At 42.4% G+C, this 12,500-nt stretch overlaps 1 protein-coding gene across 6 annotated transcripts in view; it reads right to left on the reverse strand.

Annotated features, from left to right (window-relative positions):
* The window catches only part of eya4 (EYA transcriptional coactivator and phosphatase 4), a 47,509-nt gene that overhangs the window by 10,541 nt on the left and 24,468 nt on the right, over positions 1–12,500 (reverse strand). For 5 of the 6 annotated variants that reach the window (XM_083933583.1, XM_083933584.1, XM_083933579.1 and 2 more), the window contains 10 exons: positions 10,698–10,819; positions 7,626–7,709; positions 6,830–6,907; positions 6,028–6,094; positions 5,774–5,916; positions 5,074–5,217; positions 4,740–4,822; positions 3,366–3,540; positions 988–1,124; positions 677–760 (listed from right to left, as the gene is read on the reverse strand). In XM_083933583.1, coding sequence (XP_083789709.1) covers positions 677–760; positions 988–1,124; positions 3,366–3,540; positions 4,740–4,822; positions 5,074–5,217; positions 5,774–5,916; positions 6,028–6,094; positions 6,830–6,907; positions 7,626–7,709; positions 10,698–10,819 — 1,117 coding nt within the window. The remainder of the gene's footprint in view (positions 1–676; positions 761–987; positions 1,125–3,365; positions 3,541–4,739; positions 4,823–5,073; positions 5,218–5,773; positions 5,917–6,027; positions 6,095–6,829; positions 6,908–7,625; positions 7,710–10,697; positions 10,820–12,500) is intronic. The other variant, XM_083933581.1, reaches the window with a different exon arrangement.

A 12,500-nucleotide genomic window follows, 5' to 3' on the forward strand; every position in this document is an offset into this window, starting at 1 on the left:
AACGAGGGTTTGGTTTCAGAGGTATTTTATTAATGCACTATCCCTACTTTAAATCCCATTCAGCTCATCGGTAGATAGTCCAGTATTTTCATCTTTACAGTAGAAAGTTTTCCTGTAATCCTTGTTGACGTTCATCTTTTGGAAATATATTTTTTTCCCCTTGACAGGCCACATCGGCCCCAACAACCTTCACCAATCACAGCATAGTATACCCTGCATGTAGCCTGTGAGACAAAGCCCGGGGCAGAAAAAAAAAAAGTCCACAGAGCATTTCTGCAGGCTTATTTGTAAGGCTCATTGCTGTGAGCTCACAGCAACACACTGTTTAGGGAGCAAATTAAAGCGAAGCTGTAAAAGTTACCAGAGAGAATTATGCACTTGTCTTTAAGTGCTTACTTGGATCAGGATTGCATATCAACCCCTCTAAGCTTTCTTTCCTCACTGGTTTGAGTTATTAATCTACTATTAGGCCAGTTGTGGTCATTCTTAAAAATCTGGAGCTGAAATGTGAAGAGTTATCGCCCGTCATTTAATCAAAATCAAACCAGTGTAGTCCCAGCTGGGATTCCACTTTGGCAGACAGAAAGAAAATAGATGGACGGACCGATGTAGTGCAGCATGGCTACATAAATGAAAACACAATAACAACAGACAGCCAGTGAAGGCAGGATCTTACCTTGCCGTATTTCTGCGCGTAGGAGCCCGTGAGCAGAGAGTGGAAGACGATGATCGTCTCATCCAGATCCCACACAAACACTCTCTAGAGAATCAAAAATGTAGACAATGTGAAATTATACATTTATAATATGTGACATGGGTGGTCCTGCTCTCTATCGGCCTCTCCTCTAGTCGTTTTGAGACTTCAGTACGCAGAGAGCACTGCGATCAAAGGGAATACCACATATCCATTGAGATTTGAATGGAATATTCAGCCTGTACTCTGAGTGCTCCGTCAAGTGGGTGTTTTTTTTTTTTACGGTCCCTTACCTCAAGGTCACTATCAGGGGGAGGGGAGGGGTTGTTCTTACGGCCCCTGCCCCGGGACTTGGACCCCCCACTCCGGCAGGCTCGATCATCCAGCTCTTTGATGGGCGTGGAGGGGCTCTGCTCTGTATCAAAGTCCCCTGAAGAGCGTATGCAAACACAGGCAAGGGCAAAACATTCAAAATTTTACAAATGATCAAATGTCCGTCTCGAAACTGCACAAGCAATCGCAAACTATAGGGCATTCAAAGCAACAGTAATGATGTGGTTTCAGCTGATCCCACAGGTGTACCTGAGTATCCACTTTAGGAAAAAGCGATAACTCAGACTTTGTACAGTAATAAGCCATCTTGTCAGGCTTAATAATTCAAGGTAATTGGCACAACAGATCAACTTAAACATTACCAAGGAACCTAAACAAAAGTACCATTGGTATTCCAGACTGATTCATGATAACATGCAATGTAAAGGTTTAACAGAGGAGGGGAAAGATGGAGCCGTGCAATAAATTAGAAAAGTTAGGTAATCTGACGCTTCTCGCAAAGACACAAACTTCTGCAGGAGCATACATGAGCACATACACATTCTTTACAAACACACGCACACACACACACACACACACACACACACACACTCTCCTAATGCCATATGCTCCCACCGCTGTATGGTAACCAGAACCAGACCCTAAGCTTCGGCTCTCATATTGTTATGTCTCAATCAGGGAGAGAGGGAGAGACAGAGAGAGAGGGGGTGGATAAAGACACAAAAAGAGACAAAGAGCATGTGAGGAAAAAAACAAACACAGATACCAACTGTAACTCCAAGAGGAGAAAAAAAATAAAGAGAAATAGTGAGAAAAGCAGCGAGAGGGAAAGTGCCAGTGACAGGAAGAATGATAAGCTCCTCTAATCAGGCTTCCTGAATTACAGCCAAGACAAACCAAAGGAAAAATGTGAAAAAAAAGAAACATAAAATACAATACCAAACCATACTTCTGTACATATGGGTTTACTTGAGCTCCTTCTTATTTTGTCTTCCCTTCTCTTTCTCTGATGCGCCTACAAACGTGCAATATTCAACGTAACCTCGCTCTAATCAAAAGTCTCCGAGGGTAATGTAAACATACGCCGATCCTCCAATTAGCGAGTGTGATGCCAGGTAACTATGGCTACAGTCTGAAGTTACTTCCTGTGCTTTATCATCATGGGGAAAGGAGAGTTTTGAACTCAGTTACCCAAACTGTGGTATTTTTCTCCTGGAAACAAGATTATGGAGCCAGTATAAAGGAATAGTGAGGAATCTGACATTTGTTTGCGTATTTATGAAGTTAGAACTGTTAGTGGTGTGCTGGTGATTTGATTCTGACTTATTTTAAAGGTTCCATATTGTAAAAAAAGTGAGATTTCTGTCTTTCTTGATTATAAAGCAGTTCAAGGGACTATATAAATACTGTGAAAGTATCAAGTATCAAAACACTCAATTCACAGAGAAATTCCTATTCAGAAACTGTGCCTTTAAAGAGCCGTCAGGACTTCTGTATTATTCCCTATAATGAATAAACCCCATAGAGAATCTCTGGAAAACCCTTGGCAACAAAGTGGCTAAGAAACCCACTACAGTTACTGGACTGTGGATGAGACTGAAGAAGATTGGACCAAGATCAAACCAGAGCAGTGTGAGAAACTAGTGATGTCCTGTGGGCGCAGATGTGCCGAAGTCATTCAAAGCAAGGGCCTCTACACTTCCTGTTCATTTTTGAATCCTACAGCCCTCATTGTTGAAATCTTCTCTTCTGACACAATGTTTTTTTTTTTTCACAAAACAAAGGTTTTCGTTGAAGTGCCTAAGCAATTTTCTCGGTGCAGAGGCGGTGAGAGGCTTGACCAACCTGAGCAGGCCCTAACCTTTATTCAGGAGGGATGCTTTAAGAGACAGGTGCTAAAACAGAGCATTTCAGAGCTTGAATACAGGTATATTCAGACTGACAGTATGAAAAAAAGAGTTTGTTTATTTAACATTAAAGCCCCTTCAGTTATTCTGGCTGATTGGACCTCTGCTTGGGTTGAAGGTGGGCGGGCCTTTGATGAGAATTTGATGGGAATTTATGAGGTCATAAATGTCCGTCTACCACTAAGAATGATAAAAGGTGTCCCGCCTTAACAGGTGAAACAAAGCTAAAAGGAGACTCGGGGAAGATGTCAATCACTCACAGTAGACACACCCACACCCAGTCCTGAGAAGAGGTCTAATCAATCGAATTAACTGAAAACAGCTGTGTGGGTGTTCAGGGGCTTTAAAGCATGTAAACATGTTCTAGTAGAAACCCAAAATACAAGCGTGAACCTGAAAAATTAGCACAATATGGGACCTTTAATACAAACCTGGGTGAAGTTCAGCAGCCTGTACGGTCATGGCAGGGGCGGGATCTTGCAGCTGGTAGGCTGCTGTGGAGCCCGTGCCATCCACGCTATTGGAGGTCATATAAGTTCCATAAGTGGAGGCTGAATAATACTGGGCATACTGGTTTTGGCCAAACGTTGTATATGAGGGATAATCCTGCAGAGAGCACACAAGAGTGCAAAGACAAAAAGAAGAAGAGAAAAAAAACAGGAAAATTGAGATGTTTCACTTGTCTGGAGAGGTTCAGACTGACTTTTGAAGAGAGATTTTACAAGTGCTCCTTTTCATTTCGCCAGTCTTTTGTTCCCTCGATTCTGTAGTTTATATCTTCAAAACAATTAAAGCCTTGTGTTGCTGCTTTTTACTGACCCAGTAGAGATGGGCGCTTTTACGAGTCAGCTCTCTAAATCTGTCACTACGTCCATCTCTACAAGTCCTTATAAAGTGGATTACAACACATGAATGCGCGCACACACACACACACACACACACACACACACACACACACACACACACACACACACAAAGTTGGTGTGTAGTATGGCAAAGTGTGTATGCGAACATGCATATTCACACATTCCTGTATACACACGCAGACTTGCTGTCAATCAGTCTCTCTCTCTCTCTCTCTCCTTTTGTCTGTTGCTCTTTCTTTTTTACACGCCCACACACACACACACACACACACACACACACACACACACACACACACACACACACACACACACACACACACACCCACACACACACACAATATATCCCTTAATCCACCCACACAAGCCAAACCTCGACGTTTCTCCCTGTAAACAGCCAAATCTATCATAGCAAACATCAAATTCTCCCTCCAGGCATTTTACTACCACACTGCAATTCATCATATGGACATACTGTAGAGAATTATTCAAAACAAAACACTCTTTCACAAAGACTAATTGTCTGTCTCTCTCCTAAGTTTGTCCCCTCTGCGAAAGTGTAATTAAATTTCATGAATGAGGAAAAGTTGTGTGGGAGCGTGACTGTGAAACCACTTCTGGTCTCAAATACTATCCTGACTGCATCACGCAAAATCCTCATCTTTAGTTTGATCCAGAATAATGAGGAAAATGACATTCAGAGAGAAAACATGTAGCAAATTTGATCTGTGCTGGCAAGAACTCCCTTGGGCTTTCTTATTGGGGCTGGAAAAATGGATGTTACTTAAGCTAAGTTTCAGCTGGACCAGGTTTAAACTAAAGGACAAGACACACACACACACACACACACACACACACACACACACACACACACACACACACACACACACACACACACACACACACACACACACACACACACACACACACACACACACACACCTGCTGTGTGGCAGTGTAGTTGGCGGGGTTGGACACTGAGTTGTTAGTGGCGTAGAGGCCTGAAGAAGGAGTGAAACTGGAACCTTGGGACAAAAAGAAGAAGATGGAATTAGAGACCACAAAGAAAAAAAACTGAGACAGAAAACACACTTAAATTGTGGGCAAAGTATAGCACTGAAAAGTAGGATCATTTTCAGGAAGAATATAAAACATACTGACGATATTCCCCTTCATTTGTTTTTACAGGAATGCATGATTACTTTGTCAAATGGAGGTGGGAGTGACACGTGAAACGTTAAATGCTTAGGTATTTGATAGTATCTTTCCAACTGACCTGGCATCTGATAGGGTGAGTATGCAGTCTGTCCGGGCTGAGGTGTGGTGAAGCCGGGACTGTAGCTGAGGCCTGTCTGCAGAGGAGACTGACTCTGAGCCAGGCCGCTCTCTGTCTTAATGCCCGGCAGCATCACACCGAGGTCTGTGACAAGGAATAATAATAAAAAAAAAGAGTATTATACAGTGTTTGATCAACAAACTGTCCGGTTAAAACTGGAAGATTGACAGGATTTGTATACATTTATGTCACTCTTTGGTTTGGTTCTTAAAAGATCTCACTATATCATGCTCGTGAGGGTAAAAATATGGAATTTCAGGCATTAGAGTATTTTTTTAATCACATTTTTTAAAAGTCAACTTCTGTTTGCTTGCTAATGAATTAGAAAAGGGAAAAGTAACCTCATTTCAACTTGTGTTGGTGCCTGTCTTTAGTTTAGTTTTGTCCATTTATAATCACGTGGAAAACACCTGACAATGTTTTCCTCTCCCGCTAAGGTTCAGTCCATTCTAAATGTGTTTTTGTTTTTTGACGTAAGACCTGTTCCACTTCAGTAAATCTTTGTAGAGTAACAACTTCTTCTACCTCAGGTCAGTTGTTACGGTAGATTACAAAAGAAATGTCACGCTCATTATACATTTTTGTTAGTGCAGCTGCTTCGTGTCACTGTGTGTCTTTGTAAATGTGTGTTCATTGATACCATACGAGGACAGTCCGTATGCCTGTCCTGTCTGGGCGTAAGCGGTGTACACGGTCGACTGCTGCATGCTGCTGAACTGGGGCTGACCAGCGTACGTCGGCATGGGAGGGGCTGCCGGTGTGGAGAGAATGTGAGGGTAGGGCCTGGAGAGAGAAGATGGCAGAATGGGTCAATACTGATCAACTATCGGAAATGATAGATGATGATAAGGATTCTGAGCAAACAGCTTCTGTCATGTAAAAAGTCAGACTTACTTTGATGGGTAGAGGGGAGGGGAGTACTGGTGAGCTGAACGAGGGCTGTACCCGCTGCTGGTGATTACTAAAAACAGCACAATGATAAAAAAACAAAACAAAGAGGCAATACAAGGTTATGGATGGTGTCATCTCAAATCTTCTGTTTCCTTTCACATTAAACAAAACCACTCCTGAACTGCACAAATCAAGGCCTAGGGGCTTGTTTGAGTTGAAATGCTGTTCCTATAAACACGATTTGGAGCATTTTGAATGGAGGGGAGCCAAGTTCTCCCCCTTCAGAGCGCACTGTAGTCCGCGGAACCCTTACGACGGGCCTCATAGTAAAACACAATGTGTGTTTGTGGTCATTGAGATGTCAGAGCTCAATACTGACAAACACCCCGCTGCTTCTAAACCCTCCCTGTGTCTGTGTGTTGCTTAACGGTTTTGTGTCTCACTATGTGTGTGTGTGTGTGTGTGTGTGTGTGTGCATGTATGTTTTGCAGCATGAAGGAGCACGGGGGTCATGTGTGAGTCTAAAAAAAAGACAAGTGTAAAAATGTCTCTTGCCCTCTCTCATCCTTCTGCCAGCCTTTGATGACGCAATCCAAGGACAGGCAATACCTCATAGGATTAAAGCTTTCAGCAGGCCTACCGCTGACCTGAAATGTATGATGGTGATTGTGTGTGTGTGTGTGTGTCTGAAAAAACAGAGTGATATAGAGCTGAATAGTAGAGATAATTCGCTTGTTTTAAAAAATCCTCTAGATGAGGAAATAGCACACGAGTACATTTCTGTAGGCAGATGTGTGTGTGTTACCTGAGCCTGCGTATGTGTCCAGTGCTGTGTCGCCTGTCGTAGTGACTGTGTCGCTGTTGTTCATAGGCTCTGTTTTCACTTAAGAAAAAGGGAAAAGATCGGTGTTAGGGGAGGCCAGTAAGGAAGTACCATCACACATACAAAAAACATATATGCACACACACACACACACACACACACACACACACACACACACACACACACACACACACACACACACACACACACACACACACACACACACACACACACACAGATAGACACAGACACAAACACACACACACACACACACACAAGGAAAACTACCATGCATCTCCAGTATGGGAGCAAATGCTGTGTGCAGGGTTCCCAATTTAATTATAAATGGAATTCCACAGCTTTAAATTACTTTCTATAACCAAACTAAAACACCACCATGACCTAAAAGTTAAATTCCTTATTCTTTTTTTTGTTAATGCTCAATTAAAAAATATCATCGTGCATGGCACAATCCCCTAATATGAATCACTTCCCCAGCAAATTCATCCAATTCCCCAGCTTTTTTATTTTTTTATTTTTAAATGTGTTGACTGGTGGGAACCCTGCAACTATAACACCTCTACACACACTGTGATAAATCCAATGGGATCCAAAGAGCAGGGGACACTGCACAGCAAAAGAAAATCACTGCAATTCTGGCACAAAAAAAACCCCTTCAGATCTAGGACCAGCCAAACTATAGAAACCCATTCACTTTGCATTTAAGGTAATACTGTATGACCTCTGGCCTTGGATTCACACACATGCACCTCTGTACCATAGTCCTTGGAGCCCGGGGCAGGGGGCGGGCTGCTGCAGCCCAACAGCCAATCAGCCGTGTTTAGAACTGTCATGTTTTCACCTAAAGGGGTGCAAGGTGGGAAGGTGGTGAGGATACGACGCGCATTTGTATCGTAAAAGGTAAACTAATACTTCGACATTTTGGGAAATTTGCTAGATTGCGTTCTTGCCAAGAGTTATATGAGAATGTCGATACCATTCTCTGTATGCTCAATATAAAGCAAGAGTCGGAGAATTGTTAGCTTAACATAAAACATGGAGGCAAAGGCAAACTGTGTGCCTGCTAGCACCTACTATTAGGTTTTTGTATAGATTAAACCAACAACATAAAAAGTGGTAGTTAGTGAGCTTATACAGGAAGTGCTAGTAGGCTGATTTTGTTAACTTCAGACAGAGCCATGCTAGCTCTTCCCCCTGTTTTCAGTCTTTATTCTAAGCTAAGCTAACTGTCTCCTGGCTGTAGCTTCACATTTAAACCTGCAATAACTAATTTTTTGACCAGTTGGGGGTAGCAAAAATAAGCCTCAAACACAAGTGACATATTGTTACTGAATAAAGTTCACATTAGCCAACAGCTGCCTCTTTACACATCCAATTGATATGAGCAACTAGCATAAATTTGGAGTCATATTTGTGGCCCCCTGACAAAGTTTAAAATTCATTCCCTTTGAAACTGTTTTGCTCTATTCTCCACCAACTCCCGGAGGAAATATCTGGCTCTCAAGGTGATAAATGCTCCACTACTGTATGTCCAACAGCTAGCACTAACATTAACTGCTGGGAAGGTATATAGGCTACAGATTTAATGCTGATGAGAACGAAGCAAAACCGTTGTGGGCTGTAAAACCAAAACAATGAGCTGTAATGCAACTGGAATGCTCCACACGGGGTCGGAGAACAGCAGAGATAATTATCTCTGGGTTAGTTACAAGTGACACCTTTCACATAGTCATGTGATCTGATTGTAAATATAAAAATATTGAGAATAGCCGCTGTAACAGAGATATGAGAGTGGTATCAGTCTTCCCATCTAACTCTCGACGCAGCAATAAAACGTATTCCCAAAACTATCGTTATAAGAGAAGCACACCAGTTAACCCACTTAACATCCTTCTTGCTGTTTTATTAAGGTACTTTTCTTGTTTCTCTCTGAACATGATTAAAACTCATCATCAGTGACCATCTGAGAACCCCATTTAAATCAGGATAACTTCATTAATCCCCTCGGGGAGCAATACAACCCATCGGACAAGCCCTAATGAAGACAAATGAGTTGCTATGGAGATGGCCCGCGGGTCCGAACTCTGGTTGATGTCAGGTGAGGGGAATGTTGGGTATGTAGTTTGTTTTGGCTGTGAGCGTGTAGTCCCGACTGTCTGCTTAAACCATTAACTGTGAGCTCATCTAAAATGATTTAACTTGCTCTAATATGGTCTGAATGCACCGTTCAGTCCACTCCGGCTATTTCTGTGACTACGTGTGTGTGTGTGTTGACACATCAAGTTGACTAAAATGCAGTATCTCACTTTTTCCATTACATTAGTTTCCATTGCCTGGTAAATCAGCATCATATCAAAAGATCGCCCTCAAAAAAAAAAGCACTTACATCCAGTGCTGTTACATCAAACCACCTTGTCAAAAAACATTGCAGAGGACAGACACTGAGAGAGGAGGAGATCAAGGGTGACGGTAGAAAAAGATGGGAGAAGGAAAGAGAAACAGAGGAAAAGAAAAGAAGAAAAAGAAAGGGGGAGATGACAGAGAGGAGAGTGCTCACTGGTGTTGACATCTAAGAGAGCTGTGATGCTTTAATGCTCTTGTAGAGTGAATAGTTTCCAGGGGGATTTTGGGCTCGCACTCAAATGTATACACTCAAACACACACATTCATACACACACTTCGCTAAGCGGTTAGCCGACGAGAGCAGAAGTGCTTCACCGTGTGTTTACACACATTCTCCAGTGGTTTACTCAAGTCCTCATGGCAGCGCGCCGTGTGTGTATGCGTGCGTTTGCGTGTGCGCACGTCTCTTTCAGTCTGGATAAATTCTTCAAAAAGTACTTATCTCTGCATGTTGAAAATCTTTCTGACTGATGATTCTGCTGTAGATTTCATTACATTTGATCACACTCATCACTTTCTTTTGCCCACGGAGATTTACAATATCCACTTCCAAGCTCTGTCATAAAAAACTGGAAGTACATCACTCCCAGAAAAAACAATGAGCAACATGTACAGTCGAGGTCCTAAGCCTTATATATTCTCTTATATAGTTAAAAAAAAAAATTAGACATCAATTATTGCTAGCATGTCATTTCCAGGAGTAGCCTGAAACGGTTGGTTTTCACAGTGACTCTGATGTCCTGACTTTAAAGTTCGTAATGATACGTAGCACTTAAAGGAATAATTCCACATTTTAGGAAATTCACTCGTTTGCCGAGAGTTAGATGAGAAAATTGATGCGACTCATGTCTGTAGGGTAAATACGAAGCTACCGTCAGCAGCCGGTTAGTTTAGCTTAGCCTAAAGATTGGAAAAAGCAGGAAACAGCTTGCCTGGCTCTGTCCAAAAGCAACAAAATCCACCCAGTACCTTTTAAAGCTCACTAATGGACATAACCTATTAAATTCTGTTTGTTAAATCCGTACAAATGTGTGTAAACACTAATGCTTGCTTATTTTCTTACCTTTGTTACCAGAGCCAAGCTAGCTTGTTTTCCACTAATCCCAACCTTTGTGCTTCATATTTATTGTACACACATGAAAGTGCTTCTCATGTAACTCTTGGCAAGTGTATTTCTACCAAATGTTACACAGGTGTCATTAAATAGTCAAACAGCACATTTTGTTCTTCCTCGTGTTTAGGATTCTCATTAATAATGGGATACAAACTCAAAATAGAATTTGCCAGTAAAAAAAAAAAGACCATGATAAAAAAAACAACAAAAAGAAGGTCGAAACTACATTTTGAACATTAAAAACTAACCCTTCTACCCAGGACACAACTGTCCATTCATTACTGCAGCACCAAACACATTCTGCCTCCTCACCTCCTGTTCCATTGGTGGTGATGGAGGGACTGCCAAGGTTGTTCTTGTCGAGCTTGGAGCCCGTCGAATCTCCACCTCCCACGCGGTTATGAGGACTGGCTAGGTCCTGCATTTCCATAGACCTACAGGAGGGAGGAGAGGGTGGGGGGATGAGGATGAACTGCAATTTTTGAATGAATAACAGATCAACAGCAATATTCTCCCACAGCTGGGAATCTCCCACGTCTATATATTACGTTGAGGTCTCACTGAACACATTCAATGACATACTGCACACACACACTCACACACGCGCACACACACACACACACACACACACACACACACACATACACATACACATACACACACACTCACAAGTCATAAACTTCATGCTTCTCCGTACCAGTTAGCTTACATGAGCATGTGTTCAAAGGCGCTAGACATTGTCTGCGGGCCTGCTGGCTCTTTTATGGAGTGTGTGTGTGTGTGTGTATGTGTGTGTGTGCACTTCTGGGCTCCGATACAAACCCACGGCCTGCCAGCAGGCTTTAGTTTTACAATGTGTTCCACATGCATGACTGGGACGAACCAGCACACAAGGTGGTGATGGTAAAGTGAGAGTGTGTGTTGAGTAAGTGGAAGTAAATGAAGAGAACGAAGATCCACATTTAAGGTGGAGTAGAAGCCTTTCATATATCAGCGTTTATCGTTTATTTGGATCCCGACTGGGTCTTACAACGGCAACAAGCACTCACACTGGGGTTCATAACGCCCGGTGAGAGGTGTAAGTGTTTTTAATAAATTTTTATGCATGGATGCTATAAGAAAAGCAACATTAAACACTCACTCATGACTCCTCATCACTGTCGCCACAAACCCACATTTTGACATGTCCTTTGGTGGCCGACATAGTTTAATGTTGAGTCAGTGTGTGTATGGACAGTACCTCATATGAACATGTGTGTGTGTGTGTGTGTTTGTGTGTGTGTGTGTGTGTGTGTGTGTGTGTGTGTGTTTGTGTGAGCCCTGACTCACAGCGCCCGCAGGTTGGTCACACTTGAGCTCTTGAGTGAGACATCAAAGCGAGAAATGACAGAGATGGAGAGGGAGAATTAAACAAATGCGGGCTGCCGTTCTACCACTCTGTGTGTACGCGTGTGTGTGTTTGTGTGTGTGTGTGTGTACTAAGAGTGTAATAAAAGAGAATGTGTACAATACATCTGTGCCGCGGTCTGGAAGCTGGCCATGTCAATGCCATGGACAGATAGCATCGCCACACATGACTGCAACCCACAGTGAGACTGACAGATATAAACATATAGCTTTCAGCAGATGAGAAAGAGACAGCTAAAGGGCGCAAAAGAGAAACCGTTCGAAAGATAAACACTCTAAATCAACTCTCGCTGTCAACTCTTCTTTTTTTTTTATATTTACAGCTAAACATTGTTACGCTCTCCTGTACATGTTGAACTGACAACACTGATCACTGTTTTAATATCAACAACGCTTTATTGTGGATGAGATATTGAGCCAAGCCCTGACTTCAAACAAAAGCCTATTAGTATCTCTGCTATACATGAGAATAACTGTTAAGGACTTCCACAGATTATGATGGTTTTGCACTTTTCCTCTCTCTCGCTCTCGTGTGCTTCAACACTCTTCCTCCATCCTTTTCTTTTGTCTCTCCACAGCAGGAAATGATTCCGTCTCCCCTACTTGTCCTCTTTTTTTTCTTTCTTCCCTCTCTGTTTTCGCTCCTCTTGGGAGGCGATGGCAGGAGTTGGTGTTTCATAAACTCTTTTTCTGGTTTTCACATTATGT

The sequence above is a fragment of the Echiichthys vipera genome (genome assembly GCF_963691815.1).
Source record: "Echiichthys vipera genome assembly, chromosome: 19".
Taxonomy (NCBI): domain Eukaryota; kingdom Metazoa; phylum Chordata; class Actinopteri; order Perciformes; family Trachinidae; genus Echiichthys; species Echiichthys vipera.